At 38.3% G+C, this 26,906-nt stretch overlaps 2 protein-coding genes across 3 annotated transcripts in view; both read right to left on the reverse strand.

The window, feature by feature from the left end:
• The window catches only part of LOC148075609 (rho guanine nucleotide exchange factor TIAM1-like), a 54,546-nt gene extending 49,700 nt beyond the window's left edge, over nt 1–4,846 (reverse strand). The window contains exon 1 of the mRNA XM_087795122.1: nt 4,799–4,846. The gene's annotated coding sequence lies outside the window, so the exon portion shown is untranslated. The remainder of the gene's footprint in view (nt 1–4,798) is intronic.
• Nucleotides 4,847–5,811: 965 nt separating this feature from the next.
• On the reverse strand, nt 5,812–26,437 carry LOC148075610 (SR-related and CTD-associated factor 4-like). Of its 2 annotated transcripts, none has more exons than XM_087795049.1 (18): nt 26,254–26,437; nt 22,984–23,067; nt 22,558–22,602; nt 22,308–22,469; nt 22,113–22,230; nt 21,480–21,607; nt 21,258–21,404; nt 21,104–21,174; nt 20,869–20,959; nt 20,717–20,800; nt 20,505–20,569; nt 20,197–20,387; nt 19,849–19,949; nt 19,667–19,780; nt 19,030–19,186; nt 18,857–18,951; nt 7,296–7,431; nt 5,812–6,376 (listed from the first exon to the last, which is right to left on the reverse strand). In XM_087795049.1, the coding sequence occupies exons 1-18, from the start codon at nt 26,281–26,283 to the stop codon at nt 6,030–6,032; spliced, it is 2,166 nt and encodes a 721-aa protein (XP_087651175.1). In that variant the 5' UTR covers nt 26,284–26,437; the 3' UTR covers nt 5,812–6,029. The 2 variants fall into 2 exon arrangements, with proteins under 2 accessions (XP_087651175.1, XP_087651174.1); XM_087795048.1 differs by having other exon boundaries at nt 21,480–21,646.
• Nucleotides 26,438–26,906: the final 469 nt, after the last annotated feature.

A 26,906-nucleotide genomic window follows, 5' to 3' on the forward strand; every position in this document is an offset into this window, starting at 1 on the left:
GAACCTTTACTAAACCTTATGTTTGTTCTTTAAGCGATGAGTGGACATGCTAATATTTAACATTTAGAACAGGGTGTCAGAAGGAGGTGGATCCAGTTGAGCTGGAAAACAAGTTTTTCTACTTCATATAGTCATTTAAACCTTGAAATGTAAAGTTGAGATAAATCAGTTGACACTTGAGTGATAGTTCACTTATAATTCAAATTTCACTCATTTTTTTACCCACCCTCATGCGAGTCTGAGTTATAGACAAAAATGTTTGTTTATTTTAATGTAGAGACTGGACCTCAGTTGTCTTTGTCCAAAAAGACACTTAAAAACATCCAAATACCTTCATACTGCTCGTCTGTAACGTCCATCTTGTATTGAAGCATCAAAATAAGCAATTGTTCCAAAAATTATATTTTTATAATATTTTTTAGCAGACATTGCTAGGATAGCTGCTAGCCTGGCTGTTTAGCTAGCTGCTAGGCTAGCTTCATCTTCGTCCAAAATGACATATGTACGAAATTACATATGTAATGGCCCTCTTGTATTGAAGCTTTGAAATTTAAGTTTTTTCGGAAAAAAAAAAAGTCTATACATTGAAGTCTATGTTTTGAGCGGACGCTGCTATGCTAGGATGCAGCCAAAGTCTTGCGCACTGACACTTGCAATGTGTTTAAATGAGAGATGAGAGTAGAAAATGAGTTAAATTTGAACTTGGGTGAACTGTCAATTTAAGTAAAATTGAATTGAAAATCTTGGCGACAAAAGCTACGAAACTCATTTAGCGAAGAGAAAGTGCAGCGACGCTGAGAGGCGTCCTGGACTGTTGACATGAATGAAGAGTTATGCGCAGACGTGGGTCGAGCATGAATTATTCACACGACTCATCAGCCAATCACGAGGCTGAAAGGTTGGTAGAGTTTTTTTTCCACATGCACGTCAAAACAAAGCCAGGATTTGTACCAGCAACCTCAGAATTAGCATGATAGTGTAGACATTCTTGGCTGCGTGGTCGTGGTGTTGGCTAAACACTCCGGAGAACAAGTCAGGACCGGACCCTGCAGGCCCGAGGGTCTTCGGTGCGAGGACACCCAGGTGGGCTCCAGTTACCGCCTGCAGACGTGTCAGTGAACGCAGCAGCAGCAGCAGAAGAAGCTACTACCATCCACCCTCTTCCTTGTTGACGCTTTCACCACGTTTGAAAGCTTGACCTATGACCCCGTTCAAACCATCAACACTGACAGTCAGAGTGAAGTCGTCAATAACATTATGACCCGCGTCAAGTTTTAGCCCAGAGGAACTTTTTTTATGCGCAGCAATGAAACATTCATGAGACTTTCACACACAGTTGTGAGCTATGAACTAATAAAGTCGCCGACATGACATTCTGTTGAAATTGTTACGACAAATATGACCCAGAAATACTTTATCACAGGCTGGAATGATTAAATATATGAATCTTAATGTGTCTTTTAACAGCAACAATGTCTTTAGAGAAGATCATTTAACTGAGCAGAAGAGGTTTGTTACACATGATGGATGGATGAACTGATGGATGAACTGATGGCATAAGCGAATGATGGATGGTTAGATGGATGATACATAGAGGGATGAACATATGACTGGATGGATTGACTGATGGCTAAATGAATAGACATGATGGAATGAGGAATGGATGGATGATAGGTTGATGTACAAAACAATAGATGGATGGATGAATGAAAAGATAAATAAAAAGATGGCTGTATAGAGGTATTGATAAATAAAAAGGATGGATGTATAGAAGTATTGATATACAGAAAGATGTATGCATAGATGGATTGATAAATAAAAAGATGGATGTATAGAGGGATGGATGGATGAATGAAAAGATGGATGTATAGAGGGATGGATGGATGGATGAAAATATGAATGTATAGAGGGATGGATGGATGAAAAGATGGATGTATAGAGGGATGGATGGATGTATAGAGGAATGGATGGATGAATGAATAGATGTATGTATAGAGGTTTTGATAAATAAAAAGATGTATGTATAGAGGTTTTGATAAATAAAAAGATGTATGTATAGAGGTTTTGATTAATAAAAATATGGATGTATAGATAAATAGAAAGACGGATTTAAAAAGGTATTGATAAACAGAAAGCAGTATGCATGGTTGGATGGATGAATGAAAATATGTATGTATAGAGGTATTAATAAATAAAAATATGGATATATAGATAAATAAAAAGATGGATTTAAAGAGGTATTGATAAACAGAAAGATGTATGCATGGATGGATTGATGAATGAAAAGATGGATGGATTAAAAGATAAATGAAAGGATGGATGTATAGATGCATTGATAAAAAGATGGATGGATTGACAGATGAATAAATAGGAGGATGGTGTGTGTGTGCATGTAATCCTACATGAATCTTGATTTACTGGATCACACAGTTCTTCTTGAAAGTATAAACATCATTAAAGCTCAATTACTTCCTGACTTTGTCCCCATCATGTTTTCATTTTAATAACCTCAAGAACAATGCCTCGTCTGCGTCTAATCTAAGAGTTACGGTAATCGTCTTCTCCTCCCCGCTTTCTGTTTTCATTCCAACAATCCATCATTGTTACACAACAGCAGGGACTTGTAGCCAGAGAATATTGCTCATCGCAGGAGGGAGCCGTTATGGATTAGGGAGTCGGATCAGCGTCGCCCCTGCTCCCCAACAATGACTCTGCAATATTTACAAACATTGAAAAACTAGTTGTAAGAACTCTCGATGAAGAAAATTAAAATCTTAATGCCAGATACAATAGAAGTTAGCTTAATTTATGTAGCGGATGTCATTTCATTCATCATCGCTAGTTTACTTGAAGTTAGTATGCATCAGGATAGTGCACATACTAACTAGTACGCAAATTCTCCACAGATAGTATGTCTCAAATCAAACTCTGCTGCTACACACTAACAGGAAATGACGCGACAGCTTCTTCTTCTACTTCTATTTAACGATGGTTTCAACCACCTGTTTGAACGCCATCGCCGTCACCTGCTGGCAGAACGTTTTGCAAATTTGGAAAAAGAAATAAAGAAAAAATATGAGAATCGAAATATAGGTGAGATATTTAAGATGGTATCAGCACCGAAGACGTGTCATCCTCCTACTGCTGCGGAAAATACACATATATGCATATATATATATGACGTAACTTCTGTTTACAACGTCACTAAGATGGCGGCCGTTTAGGGTAGATAGTGTCTATCGAACCATACTCAGTTTTTTGGGCGTTTTAGTACGACAATTTAGTGTGCATGGCGCACTAAATTTCACATACTAAGAATTGAGATGCACTTACGCACTAAAAATACTAACTTTGAGTACGCTAGTATGCGATTTGAGACACAGCACTTGTCATTCAACCACAAAGTTATGTTCAGTCAAACATTAGCAAACAAATGCTAACATGCCAATGTAATAAACGTAATAAAATAGTATATTTTCAAGTACTACGTCATATCGTCTCATCCATGTCATCGATAACTCTTGTTTTATGTCACACCTTTGATGAAACAAGTCACATTTGAGGTTGCTAGCACTAAGGCTACATGTTAGCTTCCCTTTGCTAATGCTTACAAACCTTAATATTACAACTTTTTATTTATTTAATCTTTATTGCGACCATTTTGCCAGATGTTTAATTTTGTTTTAACGTTGCTAGTTAATAGACTTTAATGGTCACCTTTAATTTTTTTGATAAAAGAATGAACTTCGCTTGACACAGCATAGATTAGCGTCTAGCTAGCTGGCTAGCAGAATTTTAGAACCGCTTGTAAGCATTAGTAGCATTAGCCGGAAATCACTAAGATCATGGGTTTAAGTCAGGGGTCTAAAACTAAACTGGCAGGGAGGGGGGCCCCCCATTCTCTGCCTGCACTCACAAAGACAACAAATGGAGGGCCACGGATTATCGTGTCACTGAAGTTTCGGACCCCTGGTTTGAATGAAGGTTGACAATTTGCCCTCTGTTGTCGCAGTTACAAAAACAAATAAAACAATTCAAAACAAATGCATGTTGGCCCCGTCAAGTGTGTGCCGCCCGCCTCTGGCCCCCGGGGTCCCTTAAGTCCCTCCAGGGATTCACTGAATCTAAACTATCTATCAAACCTTATTTATCTAAATCATTTATCTGTTAGATTTGGTAAGCAACCGTCTTACAGGGGCCACAAAAAAAATGGCCCATTTTGGCCCTTGAGTTTTACATTCAAAATCAGAAAATGACAGAGGACACCTTTGACTGCAGGTATAAATCAAAATGACTTTCTGTCACGTTACAATTGAGCTGCTGACCGAGACTATAGCAGAGGTGACTCGTGTGTGTTTGTGTGTGTGTGTGTGTGTGTGTGTGTGTAGCAGTGTGATCACCTCTGAAGGACAAACACACAAACGGGATTGCAAATCTGTCAAAATACAACGTCGCTTTTTTTTTTTTTAAATTAAAACAATCCATCCACGGATGCGAGGCTCCAGTAAAGGACACTGCAACAAAACTTCAAAGCGGATGTCGGTCCTGAATCAAAGGGATGATCACAGGTGTGTTTGTGGCGCGAGCTTCCATGATAACGCACATTTTCTTCCTGCGCATTTACCGCACTTACTGCAGCGTCATCCCCGCCGCCGTCTGACACACATTTATGCCGCAAACAGAATAAACTTGTCCGCCTCGCAACGCTCGGACATTGACGCCTCGAGATCACAGGAGGAGGATTTTTAAAAAATAGAATCAAAAGGAGAAATAAAACGCGTTTCCGGTTCTTCCTCACCTGCGAGTGTCCGCCTCTGGATCCGGCTGGACTGGGAGAGACATGTTGCTCCACGCCGGTGTTCGGTCGTCCGTGTGTCTGCTTGTCTCCACGGTCTTGTTTTTCCACGGACCATGCGTGGATTCCCCCGCCGCTGTGATGGGCGGAACCGCCGGTACGTGACTGGATCAGCGCTACGTCAATTAATTGTCCCCGCAGCCAATCAGAGCGTTGCTACGTGTTTTTAGGATCGAACGACTGATCTGATTTGTTGCGGATTTACTTTTATCTGATTTAAGTTATCGTTTTATTTATACTATTGCGTTGACATTTTTCTTTTTTCTCTCTTAATTGTTTGTTCGTTTTTTTTTTTTTATTACCAAAGAAGCTCTTTTTTACTGAAGAGTTCTTGATGCAATCGTCAATTTAAATATAAATTAAGATATTTTTTTGTCATTCCTTTAAACAAGAAATAAACAATTGTATCGCCTCGTGTTAATTTATAAAACTTGCTTTTCATTAATACATTATTAAACTAATACTATAAACATCAGAATCAGACAAACTTTTATCGTAACACTGGAATCTGTTGTGTTGACGATACAAAATATATAAATATGAAATAATACGAATGATATAAAGTGGTTAGTAAAATTAAACAAATACATTTAAATACAGTAAGAGACATTACCTTGAAATGGCATGTAAATAAATTATATTTATTCGGAAAACAAATACATTAACCAGTTATTTTTTTCTTAAATAAAGTGAAAGATTTACACCTACCGACTATTAAAACTATCAAAAATGTATTGGATATGTTTTATAAGTGACAATACAGTTTGCAGATTCAATATTTCTCAGTATTGGTTTTCAATGAACTCATGTATTGCCAAATCAAGTCAATATATACATTTTTATTCAACACTTTTTTTTAAATGAAAAAAGATAATGGTGTCTATGTTTGATGATGTTTGTTGCAGTAAAAAGTTCTGAAGTTATTTTCATTGACTCAAGAAAGGAAAAAAATCAGGTTAAATTGGTAGTTTTTTTTAATATTCACTAACATAATCTTCTTCCAAATCATCTTCCTGACGCTCCTCCGAGAACAAAAGGTCCGTAAACAAACACGCTAGACGTCGTCTATGTACAAAAATGCAAGTTAAAACATATGAAGTCAAGAGTTGTCGGGAGCAAAATATACAAACGTGAGCGGTTTTTATTTACACTAGGGTGGAACTAACAGCAGCTTCTACCAGGTTCCTCTCTGGAAAGGTGGAGGCGGTCCGAACCCCGGCCTCAGGTTCCTGAAAGGCGGCATGGGTCGAGGGAACGGAGGAGGTCCTCCGGACGGGAAGTTCATGGGCATCCTGAAGCGGTTGGCCATGAACATGTTTGGTGGCATCATGTGTGGAGGCATGTTGGGGGGTGGGAGGAACGGGGGAATCCCGGGGGGGCCTTGCATGGGCGGCAACCCTGGTCTCAGCACTGGCAGACTGGTGTGGGTCAATCCAGGACCCGGCGGGGAACCCAGCGGCTGCTCCAGGTTCAGACTGGACATCTTATCTTTGTGATCTTCCTCCAGAGGTTTCAAGGTTCCTGTGAAGACACGGAAATGTTTTAGAATGAAACGTAAAACTATAAAAGTGATCATGAAGAAATATGATAAAATATTTGACTTTTATTTAGCTTCATTTCTTCATGAGTTTATTAAAATAATTTATTGTTTTAGATCTACATTTAGAAAAAAAAACATATTTTTGTTCATTAGCGATAATTGTGTTTGTCATTCTTTTATCATTTAATTTAATGATTAATTAGATTTAATGAAGTTTTTTATTATTATATTTAATATTAAATGATCTGCCTTCATCCACTAATAAAAGTATTTATTATGGATCCCAAACTGTACAATAATGAATATATGGTTTACATTTCTTTATAAATAACTAAATGCATACAGTATTTGTTTTATTTTGCCCTATTTGTCCCCCATTGTGTATTTTTTTTTCCCCAAGAAGTTGCATAACAATCGCTGTTAAAAATGTGTGAACGAAATGTCCCACACTTGCTCTACAGATGTTCAATTGTTGCAAACTTTCCAGGGTGTCCCGCCACATCGCACTCAGAAGAAGCGACCTCGGCAACAACACACCAAGCTACTTATTGCTCGCTGTAGCAAGAAATAAATAAAAAATCGGAGCAACTGTTAACGGAGCAGTCAGACCTTCCTTTTAATTTAAAAAGCCTAATCAGCGAGAGGAATCACTATCTCCTTTAAAAAAAAAAAAATCAGTGATGTGTTGATGAAGCTTCATGAAACAGTGTCATGTTGTTTAGAGGTTAGTAGGTGGCGCCACCAGTTTAAAAATAATGTGACGTTTCATTAGAACGGTTGTTCAAAACAAAGGAAAATAGTGCAGACACCGCCATCTAGTGGACTGTGAAAATAGTGACACTGCTTCATGAAGCTTAATTAGATCAGCACTAAAAACTCTTTTAGCTTTAATCTTCTCACCTCCAGGTGCGCCTGATGGATTCATCTCTACGGGGACGAAAGGGGGCGGAGCGACAGCTGTGGGTGACATCATGATGGGACTCGGAAACCCAGGCGGACTACCAAGAGGGGTCGTGGCCTGATGAACCAGAGGCACCTACAAGACAACCAACGGGGAGAATAAATTGACACGTTAACGTGACATGATTCACATGAGCGAACACATTATTTAAGGATTTAATCCCAACCCTGTCCTTGAGCAAGACACAAACCCCAGTTGCTCCTGGTGCCTTTAAGATGCCGTTATAATATTTTGACAGGAAGAAAGAAAGGAAGGAAGGACAATATTTTTGTCTTTATTCCCACATTAAGAAAAACACGGAGAACACAAACTATAGTTATACGTAGAGCACTTTACTAGACCAAGGTCACATAGTCAAAAGAAAAAGTAGCAAAATAACTCTAAAGGACAAGCACAAAAGTCAAAAAACATTTTTATTCATGTCATTTTTGACTGTCAACATGCTCAACGATCCTGCCGCTTTACAATGAAGGGGAAAACCAAAGTGTGCTCAGGACACTTATGACACAAACAATTCAGTTTCAACTCGAGTGAGGTTTGAGGGAATGGAGTCATTTCGATGTAAATTTACCACGACAAAGAGGAGGATGAACAGCAACAATTATAGTCACAAAGCATCAAGAACGCTTCTATTAAACATTCGTGTGAACAATAAAACGACAACGTAATGGCGTCCCGTGAACTGACTCGGGCATTAACAATATTGTTAATGTTTAAGGTATATAAAGAAAAAAAGCGAAAGTTTGCGCTTTGTTATGCATCACTGTCACAGAAACTAAAACCCGCATCATAACCTTCCCTTGATGGTCTGCAGTGGTCAGTACCTAGCTAATGCAGTGAGTCCATCAGATACATTGTAAAGTGGAATTGAAAATAACCCTCAACTGTGATGAATTTAAATAACAATGTTGTATTATAACACACATTTCCTCCAAGGAGATATTTGAAGTACAAAGAGAAACGCGTAGAGACAATGGTGGTGCAGTACGTCACCTGTCCTCTGGGAGTCTTCTCAGCAACACAGGTACAAATATTCACCAGATAAAAGTCTCAGAGGACAACACTAGAATGCATGTCTAAGAGGAGTGTCAACAGGTTGGACAGGTTGATCAGGAGGGCTGGCTCTGTGGTTGGCATGAAGCTGGACTCACTGGTGACAGTTGCTGAGAGGAGATCTCTGGACAAACTACTGTCCATCATGGATGATGACAGTCATCCTCTGAACACTGTCATCAGTGAACAGAGAAGCAGATGGAGTGAACGAATGCTCCTCCCATGATGCAATACTAATAGACTCAGGGACTCATTCATTCCTCGTGCTATTTGGCTGTTTAACTCTAGAGTTTGGGGGCAGGAATGGATTGAAAAGATGATGATATTCTATTTTAATCTTTGTATTTTTTGTCTTTGTTATTTTTCTTTGATCTATGTTGTTTATCTTTAGATTTAGATTGTGTCATCTTGCACTTTTTTACTGCACTTTTTTGTTATAAATCTATCGTCTGTGTTGCTGTGTGCTGGCTCGGAAAACAATTTTCCGAACGAGACATCCAGAGGGATCAATAAAGTCCATCTATTTGTCCCATGACACCTACCCTGGACCTTGTCGTGTTTACTCACTTAGGAAAGTGACATTTTTAACATCAATTTATTCGTCCAGGGAAGGCTGCTGGTTCTGACAAACTGTCTGTTCAAATGCTAAACCCCTGCTGAACTAGCTGAGCCGCTCCAGCATGTCTTCAACCTCAGGCTACGGCTGGAGAAAGTACCAACTCTGTGGAAGACTTCCTGTATCGTTCCGGTCCCGAAAAAAGATCCGGCCAAGCGAGCTGAACGATTACAGACCGGTAGCACTGACTTCGCAGCTGATGAAGACACTGGAGCGGCTGGTCCTCAAACATCTCGGGCCACAAGTTCAGCATGCGCAAGACCCCCTGCAGTTTGCCTACCGGCCAGCAGTTGATGTAGAAGATACCATCCTTCACCATCGCATCGGACCTACTCACACCTGGATAAAGGAAGCGGCTGAGTGCTCAGTTCTCACTTTTCTAGTGCCTTCAACATCATCCAGCCCATTCTGCTGCAGGACAAACTGAAACGGATGCATGTGGACCCTGGTCTGGTCTCCTGGATCTCGGACTATCTCATTGATCGACCACAGTGTGTCAGGCTGAAGGACTTCAAGTCTGACACTGGGGTGTGCAGTACAGTAGCACCTCAGGGGACAGTACTGGCCCCTCTCCTCTTCACCATATATTGAGAGGAACCACTTGCAGCTGAACACCTCAAAGACCAAGGAGCTGGTCTTGGACTTTGGGAGGTCCAGGACAAAGCCACGTCCATTGTCCATCAGGGGCGACGAGGTGGAGATAGTTCATAACTATAAGTACGTCGATGTGTGGCTGGACAGTAAACTGGACTGTTTCTGCAACACAGACCATGTAAATCTCAGGAAGCTCCTCTGCATGTTCTACCAGTCCGTGGTGGCCAGTGTCCTGTTCTATGCTTTGGTGTGTTGGGGTGGGAATGTGTCCAGGAGGAGCGTCAACAGGTTGGACAGGTTGATCAGGAAGCTGGACTCACTGGTGACAGTTGTACTATTGGATTATATAATTCTGAGTTTGGCGGCAGGAGTGGAGCGAAAAGATGAGTCTATTCTATGTTAATCTTTGTATCCTTTGTCTTTGTTATTGTTCTTTGATCTATTTTCTTCAACTTTTGCACTTTTTTATAGAAACTTTGTTCTTTTTTTATGAATCTATCGTCTGTGTTGCTGTGTGCTGACTGGAAAAATAATTTCCCTAAGGAGACCTCCAGAGGGATAAATAAAGTTTTATATATCTAGCTATCTATCTATCTAGTAGAAAAACTGGTTTAGAGTGTGATGCTAGCATCCCCTGCTAGCTTAGCATGAAATAGCCATGTCACCTTGTTGCACCTTAGCAATCATTTGTCAAAACTACAAAATCATTTTCAAAAAAATGAGAATTTTACCTGGATATTTAAAACTTAAGTTTCCTGCCTTGATAGACTTAGTGTAAGGTTTCTTATGGCACCGTGGTAGCACATGTTGTGATGCTATCTGTTAGCATCATTATTCTCTTTCCATCTCAATACTTAAGTTGATGGGTCTTTATAGGCCAATGGTTTAACTTAAATGGAAAGTGAGGACGTTGCTGTTTGTATCACAAACAGAATCTGAAAATATTCTATACCAGGGATGTCAAACACAATCACACAAGGGGCAAATATTCTTTAGCCGTCGTTGCAGGTTGAACTAAATGATGAGTCTGATTACAATAATATTTAGCCTTAATAATCTATGTTTGTCCTCAATCAAACACTCAAGCTATTTTTCTTTCCTTCAACATACTTTTTAGTGTTATTGGAAGTCTCTGTTTAATTATTCAGCTGCTTATGTCAAATTCTCTTTCCTACACGTCAAGTTCTTGTCAACAAGTTTCATGTTAACTGTCGACGTAAAAAAAATAATTAAACATTAGCATCTTCGTTCGTGACTCCTTCAACATGAATCTGCATTAAATTCAAATTTAATCAACCACGACGTAGCCGGCCAGGTTTAAACTCATGTTTTGTGGGAGATCAAAATGTGACTCTTCCGTCAAGCCTTCTTGAACAGCATTTTAATTTGGACGCCTGTTTCACTAACGATAAAACAATTTAGCCGGCGTGTTAATCATTCTTGTGCACGGCACTGTACCCACAAGCTTGCCTCAGGGCTCCAGCTTGCAATCGCCTCGGCTTCACAAGCGACACACAACTCTATCCAACACAAGCCTCATTGCCACATGTTCATAAAAATTTGTTTGTGTTCATTAGAAGTGCAAATACAACTGTTCTAACACAGAGAGCATCAGTTACCGACATGCTTCACTCAACTCCACAGTTTAAGTGAGAGTTTGGTGACACGCCAGAGCAAACATCCACGTTAGACTTTCAGGAGACAGAATGTACTACAGTATTTACTTCTTGAAAACATAAAGGGTGACGACGAACGACAATTTCAGAGCTTTCATCTCCTGATTGACAAGTCCACGATGCATAGAAAAAACCTCATCCTGCTCAGTATTGCTTAGATAGTGAATCTTAAGTCAAACTTTTGATAATGCTTTAATCTGGCTCAGATCAAAGACTAGTTCATTGGTTGTTCTGTAGACTTTAATGTATTTCCAGCCCTTTAATCCCTCGATGGTCCTTCAGGGGGTTAAAGGAATCCCATGACAGAACGAAATGAACAAACTTAAAAACATGTATACATTTCAACTCCCCCACTTTTCATACAAGGCCACCACTTCGCCAAGGTGGGATGCTGAGACATTGACTATTGTTTCGAATAAAGTGAGAACTACAGGAAACTGGATTGAGGGGAGGTAAATATTTAAATAGTACGATGATAAAATCTATTTTAATGTTGTACATCCATGAAAAGTAAACAGAGATATAGTGAGGTATTATGAATGAACACTGCTCTGGACCCCATTGTAATACATGTGGTTAACGTTAGAACAGTAAATATATCTACTAATTGCGGTCATGCTAACAATATAAAATATTATCATCTGCACAGTGCCTCAATTACTACTGCCTCTTTATATATTTATTTACACATTTAGTATCAATGTGGATTTATAAACAAGGGATATTAATACATACATTGAAATACTAAACTTAACAGCTTAAGTCACGTGATAGAATCCCAAGCAGGACAAATGTTCACAGATATTTAAATTAAAACTAATAGTTAATTCAAGTGTGTGTTAAATAGATGGTGGACTCTATTGTATCATCATTATGTGTCTGTTTGTATAAAACTCTATTTTCATTGAAATATTTACATTAGAAAATGTTCTTGAGCCCCGCCAACTGAAAACAGGGCTAAAATCTTGTTTACCATAACCACACCCACTCTGATGATTGTTCGAGCATCAAGGTTTGTCACCGCGCTCCATCAATCCCGGAAGTCTCCACCTCCAAGCGACTCGTTGAAAAAACCCGGACTCGTGAAGCCCATTATTACGCGAGAATGGACTCTGCTCTCGTAACCTCTCGATCGCCGAGATTTCAGACAGGGGAGAACTTTATAAAGTAACAAGTTCAAAACATGGTCATGATCAGAGACTTACTGCATCTTGGGATAGGATGACTTCAACATTTAAAACATGTCAGAATGTACACATTCGTAGAAATGCAGTTAGTAAGAATAAGACCCGTCTGATACTCAGTTTTGGTCCTCATAGCAACCACGCTCCGATGTTGATGGAATCCTGCCGAGCCAGGGAAGTTTTTCAGTTGCGCCAGCAGTCCGGCATGGAACACATTATTCCAGGCAATGGTACACAAACCCAATAAAAGGGATGATTACTATCAGGGAAGCTGAAGTCTTTCTCATCACCTACTATAACACATTCATAAATCATGCTTTTAAGTTGTAGGTCTCTGCACCAAACTTTTCTGTAACCCATAACATGTATATACACTCTCTAGTCAGTTTTTTGGCACAGTAGACTAGTTTAGTGCCAGTACAGATTTGAGTCTGCAGCGTTGCTACACAGATTCGAGCCGGACGAGCTTCAAAATGTTTCTTTTATCCTTTAACCATTTTGAAGATCAAAAAAAAAAAAGTTTTATGTACTTTATCTTGACTGTCAGACTTCACTAATGGTGTGTCAAAGCACAGGAGTAATGCTTAGCAACAGGCGTATCTGAAGCCTCTTACCATATCCGCCCAGGTGCTTCCACTTGCCTCAGGTTATAGCCCCGGATGGAGTAAGAAGAACCTTATTTTGTTCCCCAATTAAATCCAATCCAAGGTGGACAAGCAGCTTCCCATCAGATGCAACCAGGTCAGGATTCCTGTGTTTGTGTATTTGATCCATAACAGTCTGGTAAGTTACTGCCACCATCTAGTGGGCACAATGTGAAACAGGTTTGGTTGATGGAAGCACGAGTGTTGGCCCATTCTTGGAGCAGATAATGCATAAAAGGTGTTTTAAGTCATGATGGGGTTGGTGACTCATGAATACAAGTGAAAATAAAACTTACCCTAACAGCAGTTTTCATATATTCATTTCAGATGTAATAAGGTCTCAAACGTCTCAAGCTTAAGGCCAAGAGAAATATTGTCCGTGCTTGTTTAAAATTCTAATATTAGTTTGACAAGTTCTTTTAACACCCGTTATAAGTTGATCCGTGTGCTCCTTTCAATTTTTTAAGATTACATAGGCTTGTGACAGCCTCTAGTGGTCATGTTGACTTGGACAGCTCACCCTGAGCTCTGCAGGTGTTCAAAGAAACCACAAGTGTTTCGTAAGGAAACATGCAAGAATACATGTACATTTAAGACCTCTGGTGAAGATGGTTGTCAATTGTTAGCATTAATCAAATGAAAAAAACTTTTGCGATACTATATAGACTTTCCTTCATTTTTAATAGTACATAGGTACTGGCCAATGCTGACAGTAAATCAAAAGGCTACATTTTCAGAGATAATTGGATTCATCCTCGTATTCTTTAACATAATTGTATATTTTAAACCCAAGTATTTGAGCTGTGGTTGCCCCTGAGAGCACTGGTTTGCTGGTAATGGACTGTCAATCAAAACATGCAAATATTTTTTTTTTAACGCCCCGAGCAGCTATGTGACGAAATATCTTGGATTTAGAGAGTACAGAAGGTTTTCTCCGACTCATCTCTCTGAATCCATTAGAAAGGAAATTCAGGGCTCACCTTAACTCCCTAGGGAACCCTCCCCCCTGACTCTTGTTACCTCTTTGAAGTTTTGGGTCTTTATCAATAATATTCTCTCCCTTCAGCGAAGGTAGTCATGCATTATTTATAACTACCTTGAGTGGCTTTATACTCGACTTATACTCACCTTTGTTTGGCCCACATGTCCAGAGCGCATCTAAACCAGGAAAATATCTCCGGTGAACCCGCTTTCAGCCGTTTTAAAAGCACGATAAAAGTATATTGAAGTACATTTTATCAACCCAAAATTAATCATGACAATTTATATAGAGAGAAAACGACTACTTTCTAAAACAAAGTCCTTGTGATTAAACTTAGCTGGTGAGTAACTGACCCCCAAAAAAACTTGTTTTTTTCCCATTTAAAAGGGTTATAGAGGTAAGTAATAGTTATTTGTAAATCACTCACTAGACCAGGGTCACAAAGCGCTTTAACAATCAAAACAATACACAGTTAAAATATATACTTTAAAAGGCCAAGACACATAAGACAAACACAGGAGTCTGAGCAAATCAGGGCCTGCACAAACAAAAATCTTAAGATGTTTCTATGTCATTAATAAATAGATTTGTGGAAACAAAAGTCCTCACCGACTAAAAACAAACATGCCTTACCAGAGTTGTGTGACGACCAACATGCATAATGTTTTTGGGAGGAAACTATGCCTAACTTTGAAGTTAACGAGAGCATCTTAAATTAATTACAGCTACAACTAATTTAAAATAATTTAAATGTAAGAATGCATTCTAGGAGAACATGCAGCACAGTTGTGCACATGTTCATGTCTAGCTTCAGCTGGACTGAAAGGTTACACCCTTCAGAAACAAAGATCTAAGGCAATCATTTGACTCCAGTGAAAGTACCAAGTGTAAGAGGTCCATGACCTTCTAGACCACCTCCATCACAGCGACCAACTACGTCAGAAGATCATGTCATCAGTGGTCATACATGCACATTAACACCAAACAATCACGGCGTACAAGAAAAGACTCAACTATTGCAGACAGAGGAGCACATTTGAGAAACTGTGTATCATGTGGAGTTGAAATAATGATTTTCTATCTTGGCAAAAATAGAGCAATATCTCACTCTCGGATGCATTACAAGTACTAAACTCTCCTAGTGTTTGTAACTCATACATCAAAGGCTGAGCTTTTAGCTGAGACATGTTTTTGTTCGACTAATGGAGGCAAAGATGAGAAATGCTGCTTCTATGAAAACACTTTTTCATGTTATATTTATAATGAGATGTAGGTCTGTGAGGAGTTATTGATAGATGAGGCATGAGCGTGTCAGATAAAGCGGTGCAAGGAACACAAAGCAGGGGCGCCACCTCTCTGCAGACAGCTGCTACATGCCGGCAGCAGTGTACAGCTCCTGTGCTGCAGCTGGGACCGTCTGTTTGGGTCTAGTCAGGTTCTGACTGATTGTCGTTTATGGACGGTGTGGAACTCTTACCTTGTGAGGAAGCTTCTCACGCAGTCCGTCACTTCATGACATCATGTAAAAATCCAACTTGAAAAGCCGATTGTGGTCCAAGTCTGATCCACCTCTGTGTCCACTGAGGAACTACTGGTGTCTGGAGAGCTGATAGTAGGTGGTTAACGTAATCACAAGCCCGCCCGTCTCAATGACCTCTGTCGACCTCTAGACCTGGGGCAATAGTGCGCCGATCAAGATCACTCTGGTTACTGTAAAGAGCTGGACCAAGTTGAGAACACACCTTTTTTTGTTTAGCCTATTTTAAACTATATTAAGAGGAACATTATCTTTCGTCTACAAGTCTTTAAACTTACAGCTCAATATATATTTTTTTAATTTAAATTTAGATATGGACTAAGCATTGAAGACATTGTAGAATTCTTGGTTCTGACTCAGACTGGGAGCCCGTTTTTACAGTCACTGCATAGGACAGAAGTTATCTTAGAACCACCGAGTAGCAGCATCTGCTGGTAGTGTAACAGTTTTTAGTTTCTCTGCAATGTTTGTTAGATGGAATGTGATTGTCGATTATTGGATTCAAGCCTCAGTGCTTGGGAAAGCAGTGTCAGCATCCCAGTTTGTCTCGGTTCCAAAATGCACAACTTCCTTGTTTAGCAGCTTTATATGGCCCGACTTTCGAGACCTTTGTGATGCTGTGATCAGCTCCAAATTGCAGGGAATTCTTAGGCGACCTAAAGTACCCCATTTTGCGTTTGAACAATATACTTCTACATAGAATCAACGTTGAATTTATGAAACCACAGGTTTGCTTGCATTCCAAGTTATTTAAAAAGGTTATCATCACCTAACATATCGTTACAAGTTGGGATTAACACGCATGTACTTTCTTTAGAATCTAGCTGAAGTTAACCACTCAAGGTAAAACCTACTGAAACACCTTTATGGTTTTGACAGTGCAGCACCATTGACGAAATTAGGAAACAGAAATCTTGGTCACCACTTGAAAAATCTCAACAAGCACCACATAGAATTCTTTAGACACTCATCCACATTTTAGACTTTAGTGTAATTTAAATTTCAATAAGCCTTTCTAAGAAAAAGGGTAATGAATTTAAATTATTACTGTAATGCAAACATTATCAAAGTAGCTCTGAATTTTGCAGGTGCTAACCATTTGTCGACATCTTTGCAGACTAAAAGGAACCAAAAGTCAGTGTTTTGATACGATACCAATACTGGGTTTAACAGTAAAATGAGCAGGACATAACAACGAATAGCGGTGGCATAATCGGACCTTCCTAATGTTCAAATTTTCAATTTCCAAACATCATAACATCACACACACTAAACACCCTCACACATGGGAGACGTCGCTCCACTGTACAGCGACTCTTCCACATGTGCTGTACTTTTCTTACCAGCTGGCGGTCCTCAACTCCCGGTCGCCGAGCTCATCCTTCTCCAGTTGCAGATTTACCTGATCATGTGACTTTTCATTGTTTACCACATCGTTTACTAAATAGGCCTTGATTGAAAATCCCACACAAGTCTGAGATGTTATCATATACTCTTAAAAAAGCTATACACACAAAATGGAAAGTATCTAAGAATTGAACTTCCTGAATATGCGGTGAATCATTTACCCTTAATCATGCGTTATTAACATGCAGGCAGAGATTTCCATCCAGAGTCTAAAAACATTTCTATTTAATGTATATTTTGAAAAACTTACAAACTTACCGACAGTGAAAACAAAACCCTAAACATTTTTTGGAATTAACACAAAGTTACGAGTTTTGCTTTACTGTGTTCCAAAAGATTCTTGGCTGTGGACCAGAAGCTTTTTTTTTAGCAGAAGTCCAAAAAAACTTTTAAAAAGGGTCAAAACAAAAAGACGGCATCATTTCCCCCCACACAGGAAAGCTTTAGGCACCAGGAGAGCTGAGGGTTCAGTTTTACAGCAAAGCTATCTGATACCTGGAAGTTGTTGACGAGCATCAAGAAGCCAACAGCACAAATATCAAGTGAGACGGCTTAAAACTTTAATTATAAGAATGTCTATGGGTTTACCAGGCTTTGAATATGTTCAGTGTTAAAACAAAAATCAGGAAGAAAACAGGTAAAACACAAATTCAAACTTTTTTTTTTTTCCCCCATTTAGACTTTCTGATCTCAAATCATAATTTGATTAAATTAAACAGGAGTAGCTTGTGTGCGATACATACATTTAAAATAAGTTGTATCTACTTTAGTTACCTAAATGTGCCATTTACATTTCCAACAGGAAAAGACAAAGCCTGACACTAATGTCTATGTTTCAATCTGGTCTTCATTTGTTTTCTTTAAAGATTTATGTTGATGATTATTGCTTTTAATTACGGTACATTGGACATAACCAGAGGGAAACATTAACCAATTGTTCAATTGGTTCCTTAAGAAACAACAGAATTCAACCACCAATAATAGAAAGCTGAAATCAACCACAACAATAAAGGAAGCCAAAAGAAAACATGAATGTTTAGATATTTTTAAAAATAGAGTGAATGTGAGCAGAAATACAATTATATTAAAATATCACAGTTATTTGTGTTTTTGGAAATCCCACTTTATTTGATAGGAGATTCAGAACAATACAAGTCGTGTCAAGAGGCACATGAGAAAGAGAACACATGACGAATGGAGCACTGATGATGAATTTGTAAAACAGCAGGAAGAGCACATTTGTATGGCTTTGAATGCTAAATAGTCTTTAAAATAAGTAACCACATAATCCTTCCCCTGAAGATTGAATAATTATATATATTTATATATGTAGTCTACTACATGTGTGGATTTTTTTTTTTTTAAGTATGCTACTATAGTGCATTTAAAAAATATATTTTAAAAGTTCTGATTCTCATCAGCAATAGGCTTGAAGTGTTTGTTCGTCAAGGGTTTCAACTGCATTGTGCACCAAATATATTATTTTTAATTAATTTTCATATACAAGTAATAGTATTTAGATACAATTGGAGAAAACTAGATATTTTGGCAACATTGCCAACCAAAGAAGCACTTATTTTCTTAATATAAACAAGATAATGTATTAGAAGTCACATCTCTGAATTAAACAAGCGTTCAATGAGACCATCTTTATTAAATACTGCACATTTGTATCAGCACTATATATTTTTTTCTTAGCTCCACTATTTATGTAAAAATCTTTATTTTTCCAGATAGCTAATATGAAGGGAAGTGGGGAACAAAGCAGGAGGAGGGAGAAAAATGTCATAAGACTGTAGTGTTTTACCTGGACTGGAGCGACGATGGGCCCCTCTGCAGGTAATGCTTCAAGCACGCCATTCACTGGTGCAGGTTTAATTACTTCCACAAGGTGTTTCCACTCTGAGCAGAGAAACATGACAACATAAGACCTCCGACTCATCACATGCCAAATGAGATTGGAAAAAAAACCCTATTTACCTGGACTTAAAGTATCGGGATCAAACATCCCTCCTTCACGGTAGCTCTCCAACTCATCCACCTTCACTTTGCTCCAGGGTATGTAGGTCACTCCTCGCTCCACGTCCCACAGCTTTTTGTGTGCCTGTTTTATTCCTTTGTTCAAAGCCCAGGCAATCTAAACAAACACACAGTGTTTTTACAAACACTTCTGTACACCCGACTTAATCGAGGAAAACATAATTAACTTAGCCTTTTTAAACAAGCATTTAACGAACATAAAATCTGTCCATGAAGCTTAAATATGATTCATCTGTGAATACATCTACATTTGTATGATCCTGTCCTCAATACTTATTCCTTCAACATACCCTTGAATAAACATTTGAATTGTAATGAATAAATAGATTGTCAGCTGAATTAACCCTTCACAACAAAACAAGCGCTACAGTTCTTCCATGTCCACATCACGTGCTTCACAGATACTGAACATGCACATGACAGACAAGGAGTGTATTGTAAGCATGGTTTAGCACATCTGAATAGACTTCTGTGAAAGGGAGGATTCTTTGTGTGGTCACAACAGCCCTGAACTGTGCATCAATAACCGCATTGCAGACTTCCCACAAAGCTAGTTAAACAATTAAACAGTAGTTACCTTGACAGGTTTCTGATTGACTTTGTACGAGCCCCTGCTGAGTTTGTTCAAGGCAGTGTAGGCATCCATTCTATGGACCATGACGATGTAGGCACAACCTCTGGGAGGAATCATCTACACAAACAAACAGTGGCGTTACACAGCATAATGATAATATTAAAAAAAAAAACTATTCAACTTACATTGACGGACTCAATTTGGCCGAACTCTTCCAGGAGAGACATCACATCAGTCTGTTGGGTTTTCTTGTCCAGCTGCCCAACCCAGAGAGTCGTGCTGCAAACTAACCACCACCAGAGCAACAGTATACAGTAAGGTACATTTTCCACTTGAAACAGCATTAACGAATATGACAGTACAAATCTGTTAAAACATTGAAATCCTAAACATCTTAAAATATAATCTTTTTGTTCAATAGTCAAGTTGAGTGTTCTTTCCTCAAATATTACACTTGAACAAAAGCTCTTATAATTTATTGTCATTGAAATAAAATAAACTTCTACAGATTTTTTTTGTATTTTGAAACATACCACTGAGTGTCTGGCTTTTGATGGTAGGAAGACCCTTCTGTCTCCGCTCTCTTTCTGCCTCCCTCTCCGCCCGGTCCTGAGAACGAGATCGCCTGTGATCTCGAGTGCGATCCCGAGAGCGAGAGCGGGAACGCCTGTGTCTCGGCCGCCTTGTACGGGATGAAGACCTGGATCTCCTCCTTCTAGGTGACCTTCAATAAAAAGAAAAGTTTAACATAAATAATCACTTCAATTTAGTCATTTGATAAACGCTGAATTAAAATTATTTAACCGTTTTACATTTATAATAACTAGGCTCAGCAACTCACCTGGACCCAGATCTGCCTTGTCCTCGAAATCTGCCGTCTCTCCTCGAGTCCTCCCTCGTGTTTCCCTGTGTGACAAAAACAAATTAATTTCTCGTGACTATTGAATTAAGCTCAACTAAGCTTCGTATCAAGGAAAGGACATTTTGAAATCCAGACAAAGGCTTCCCATGTGTCAACACATTCAAATTAGAAAAACAATGTCGGACAAGTACCTGCTGTGGCTGTGAAAGAGTTTGATTTGGATGTTGGTTTTCTGCCATTCTCTGATAGTTGCCATGATTCATCATACCACCGTGCTGAAATCAAAACACTCATAAATACTGGACATTACATTTTCATGCATAAAATAGTCGTATTAAAATACCTCAATGATTCCAGTCTGTCCCATTAAATGTGGATGAATATTTTGCATGTTGCTCATTGGAGCAAACGGATGTGAACTTTCAGGAATTGCCCTGTAAAAAAAAAAAAAATACAGTAAGAAAAATACGATTATTATTTTGTCGAGGTAATACAGCAAATTAAGCCGACCTAAAGGAAATATGAATTAATAAGTATTTCCTTATATTAAGCTATGAACAGAATCTCTGGTCACTCACTGTGGGTGGAGGGCATTTTCCTTTTTAGGGTCATCCGGTTCATCATCATACTCAAACCGGTCAAGCAGTTTCTAAAGAATGAATGGACATGTTAACGTCAGAGCTTTAGAAGTAAATCACAGAAGAAAGTTGAGATCAAAACGTTCATCGTCACCTCAGCTAAGGGGTTTCTTCTCTCTTGATCCATGTTGTGTTGGTTAAACTGGGCTGGCGGCATCTGGGATACAGCTTGGGGAACGTTGGAGATATTTGGTGCAACAGATCTGTCTGCCTGCTGGATGTTCTGGAGCATTCTTTGGAGCTGCAGCACAGACAAAACAGGTTCACATGCAGCAATGTCTTGTCGTCTTGTTTTGTTAATGAAACGCTGACCAACCTCTTGGCCGTGAGGGGACTGAAACAGCTGAGCCACGGCTGCTAAAGCGTCGGAACTGGGAAGGTTGGACAGATTGGGAACAGTAGGAGTGGGAGCAACAGCAGGTTCTGGTTGTGGGTCACGGGGAACTGTGCAAGTGAAGGAATGCTCGTTATTCAACTGCAAAACTGAAATAGGGCAGAAAAAGACACCAACAATAGTCAATATTTTAACAAATTAAATTATACACAAGTAGAAATAGTTTCAACAGAGCAAAAGATACGATATGAAGATTACATTTTTACATCTAAACAGTTGCTGTGAATGTGGTGCAAAACAGAAATATAGATGCATTTGATTTAACCTTTAGAGCCGTTTATGCATTTACAGTGTTTGATTGTCAAACAGGTTTCTTATGCCCTCAATCCAATTAGACAAAGAGGAAAGAGCCTTTTCTTGTAGATAAGAAACTCATGTGGAATGTATATACATTTTTACTTAAGTGCAACTCCTGTCAGCGCTCGAGTCTATAACCTTTAGAGTAGAAATATATTACACAGAAATATTATCTTATATTATATTTAATAGAATAAAATCAAGTGTTTTAATTTTCCTCATTATGAAAAAAATATAGTTTTAACATTTTAACTTTACCTTCACGTGGGGGTGAAGGCACCACTTTTCCATTGGCCATGTCCATTAGAGGCTGAAGAATGCCCATGTCAAACACCCCGTTCTTCTGCCACAGGTTCAAAACGCGAATTATCTTGGTCTGTAAAATCCAACCAAACATAAGACACCATTTCCTTCTCTTTCTATTCTTAAAAGCAGCCCAACAGCCAATCCTACCTTGTCTTCATGAGGACAAAGACACAAGTTTTGGAAGGTTTCATGGAAGTTCTTTAAAAACCTGGGTCCAAAAACATCTTTCTCCACACCAAACTGGTGACGAGACTGCCGGACGATGGAGTCGACCACGTACAAGCCAGGAACCTTCAAGTCTGCCTTACACTGTTAACAAAAAAAAACTAAACAATTCGTATTCTACAACAAATTTCCCAAATTAGACTGTTGACCATTTAAAAAAGGTAATCCATACCTTTTTGATGAATTTTTCAACTATCTGGACAACATGCTTGTAAAGCTAAGAACAAAGAGGCAATAAACACATCAGTACCACAACATATGTCACACTGTAACTACAATCCAAAATCCAAGGACAGGAATTTTAAATGTTAGTGTCTTAACTTATTGTGACTATATCTGCTGTGTAACATACATTTATGACTTTAAATAACCTGCAAACATGTGGCCAAAGCTGCCATCACAATTTGAAACATTTAAAAAAAAATTAATTTCCCATTCTTCACCATATTAGGATGAAATTATAAGCCTTAAGAGGAACCCTGTCACACATACAATTGCATGAACACGTAGGAAAATCTATCTGCAATAATTGTATCATTGCCTTACAAAACATGAACTATTTCAACATTATAAAAGTGAATAAAGTAGATTTTTGTACCTTGATTGCTTTGATTGCAGACTTGGTAACAGACATCATCTTAGCTCGAGATATTGGAGGCTTCATCTCGATCATGGAGAAAAGCTGATAATAGAAAAAAGACATTTCAAAAAAATGTCTGAAAAAATGGCAAACTAAAATAGATATTTCATTTTAACCCGGCTAAGGAGCTGTAAGTTAAAATAGCATATTCTATATTAAAAGGACAAACTTCTTAAGCATATTTATTGTGTCTTTTTGAATTTGATCACACAATGCAAATTCATTTCAGGGCACCATCACATTACAGGACTACCGACATGCATTTCACGCCAAGTTTTTAATCCTGTGTTGACGTGAGTTCCAAGTTTCTAGTTGTACCCAGCCACCTGACAATCAATTTGATGTATTTAACATTGCATTTTTTTTTTTTAATCAAGCGCCTTTGGGACACACAAAGAGGCATTACGACAAAGGATGAAAACACAAGAAAGGGGGTTTAACAAGAAAGAAGGCAATTATGATCAAGCATTTTGAATCAAGTCTTTCCAGCCTACAATAAGCATTAAAACTAAAGTTGGCCATTTTCAACAATGAGTAACAAATTGATAACATCTAAAAAAATAAAAAATAATAAAAATTCAAATATTGAGCCAGATGGAAAAAGTCCATCCTTGCTGGCCACGTCTATCCTCTTCATAAATAGTATCATCATTTAAGTGCTGATTACTACCAATACATAGTAACTAAAAAATTGCCTTTTATTCTAAGAAGCACGGAATTGATCAATTTAAATTAAATTCGGTCAATCGATTTGCATAAAAGGATGGTAAATGTTCGTTTTTCATCTTCTGACAAATGCACTGCAAAGTCAAAGTCCCCTGAATGTGATTACACAAAACAGAATAACAAACATGTTTTTTTGCAGGTCAGAATTTCTTAACAATCGAGGAAGTTGTAGAAACAAAGACAAACTGAACCGCTTAAATTTTACTTGGTAAAACATGAATTATTGGAGTTAACAATTACCAATTGAATTGTTTGTTAAATAGTTAGTTAGTAACTAGTAATTTGTTACTCATTTCAAATTGAGATTAAATTGTACATCACTACAGTACTACTCTAGATCATAGACCCACAAATGATTTGAGTGACTGTTAATAATGAATAAATCAAGAAATTTGTCGCAACGAAACATTTAATAGCTCAAACTAAACCAGCTAGTAACAGATGAATTGACTTACATCGACAACAACCATTATTGACATACACACGCATATATACAGGTGAAACTCCAAACAATTGGAGTATCTTGCAAAGGTTTGTTTATTCCAGCAATTAGATTTACAAAGTGAAACTAATGTACGACTTTTCAAAACAAATTAATACGGTTCATAACATGCAACTCAAGATATTTCAAGTCATCATTTGATATAATTTTGATGATTATGGCTTACAACTTATGAAACCTCAAATTGAAAACCTCCAAAATTTGAATTTCACATAGAAATAACAGAAAGGGAATTTTGAGCAAAGAAATATTGTCCCTCTGTGAAAGACTTGGCATGGACGCTATCCGCTTGTTGCACTGTTCAGAAGACTGTTATGGAAGACCAGGATGCTTTGATAGTGGCCTTTAGCCCTGCTGCACTGTTCAGTCTCATGTCTCTCATCGTTCTCTTGGTAATGCACCATAAATTCTCTATGGGGTTCAGGTCTGGCAAGGTTGCTGATTGTTCAAACCGGTTTTGGTACTTTTGTGTGGGCAGGTGCCATACCCTGTTGGAAAATGAAGTCAGCATCTTCATAAAGCTGAAGAAACCATGAAGTGTTCTAAAATCTCCTGATAGACAGCTCAGTTGACTCTGAACTCAGTAAAGCACAGTGGACCAACACCAGCAGACGACATGGCTCCCTAAAATGGTCTCGAAAAGCGCTATATAAATAAATATTACTTACTTACTTACTAAAACCATACAGACTGAGGAAACTTGACACTGAACTTCAAGAATCTTGGATTGTGTGCATCTACATTCTTCCTCCAGACTCTGGGACCTTGGTTTCCAATTGAGATGCAAAATTTGCCCTCATCGGAAAAGAGGACTCTGGACCACTGAGCAACAGATCAGTCATTTTGTCTTCAGCCCAGGTATGAAGATTCTGATGTTGTTCAGGAGCGGCTTGATAAGAGGAAGATGACATTTGAAGCCCATTTCCAGGATCTGTTTGTGTGTGGTGACTCTTGATGTACTAACTCCAGCCTCGGTCCACTCCTAGAGAATTTCCCCTACACTTTTAAATGGGCTTTTCCTGACAATCCTCTCCAGACTCCGGTAATTCTTCCGGTTTGTGCACCTTTTTCTTACACACTTTCCCCTTCCAGATAGCTCTTATTAGTGTGCTTTGATATAGCACTCTTAGAGCATCAAACTTAGCTAGCAATTACCCTTTGAGACTTTCCCTCCTTGTGGAGGTTGTCAAGGATGTGTTTCTGCAAAACTATTGGTTCAGTATTCTTCCCCATTAATTGGGAATTCTACTGAACCAGACTGGGAGACAATTTAAAGACTCAGGATCCCTTCATAGGTGTTTTTGGATGAATAGGCTCAAAGTGTCACATCAGATAATAGTATTGAACAGTTTTCAAATATTCCAATTTTCTGAGATTTGGAATATGTGGTTTTCAAAAACTGTAAGCCAAGATAACAAATAAAGCCTTGACATCCCACTTTGCATGGACCGAGGATATACAACACATTAGTATTACATTTGAAGTTGACTATTATTGACTTGAATGAAGTTTTGAACTATATTCTACTTTTACCTGTACAAACACATAAACACACAACACACGTTTACTTAAATTTTACGTAAGATACTTTTCAGAAAGGTGAACAAAAAAAATAACAATATACATGTTACGATATAAAGCTATATGGTGACTCAATGTATACATAAACGGGCTGGTTTTATATCGCGAGTTATTCAATTATTGAAATCTAAGTTAATACTTTTTTTAAGTCGTGAGTGAAAGATATCAACGTATATTTACGTGTTTAAAGGCAAAGCCCCACAAATGAAGGCCTCGCAACACAACCACAAGGCCGCGGACGTCAAATATAATTTCACCGTCAAATCTGACACAACATTTAAACAAAAATATGTTTAAAACATCAATAGTAACATTTAATTCAATAACATGACGTAAAACGACGTTGTTGTGATCGACAATTTAGCATTAGCTACACGGTCAGACGTAGCTTAGCTCTCGGTACCAGGAACAAACTTTACCTCCATGTTGAACGCGTTGACTGCATCCATTCTTCTTTCAGAAAAAAAACAGAGGTACAAATTACGCTACGTTATAATAAACGCCACTGAACTTTCGTATTTTAGAAAAAGGAAGGAGACATTTTACGAACGTAGACGACGTTCACTCTAGCGCTGTAAGCTAAGCTAAAATAACTCCGCCCAACTCGTGACACTGACTGATAGATTAATCAATAGGGCGGAGAACTATCGCCACCTAATGGCGTGGAGTGAGAACACATGGGCGGGACATATGAGCAAATAGAAAAATAATGTAAAGTTAACGATAAATATTGTTCTGAACGAATTATTGCGTTGGTTTTAAATAATAAAGCAGACTATTTACTTCTGATATTACGCACTAAAGAAGATTTTTTTTTGTCAAACATACACGTACACATTTTTATAAACGTTTGTGATGATTTTCTTTTTTAATTATTGTAATGGTTATTAATAAATAAATAAATAATAAATATAAAAACAAATATTGGCAAAACATTATAAATCAGGGGTTTCAAACTTATTAGGCGACCCTCCATTTGTTGTCTATTATTTATTTTTAATGTCCTTTCATTGTCTACTTCATGTTTTGCATCGTGGGTCTGAGAGGACCAACATTTCATCTATGCTGTATG

The sequence above is a fragment of the Callionymus lyra genome, chromosome 7 (genome assembly GCF_982586985.1).
Source record: "Callionymus lyra chromosome 7, fCalLyr1.hap1.1, whole genome shotgun sequence".
NCBI classification, from domain to species: Eukaryota; Metazoa; Chordata; class Actinopteri; order Syngnathiformes; family Callionymidae; genus Callionymus; species Callionymus lyra.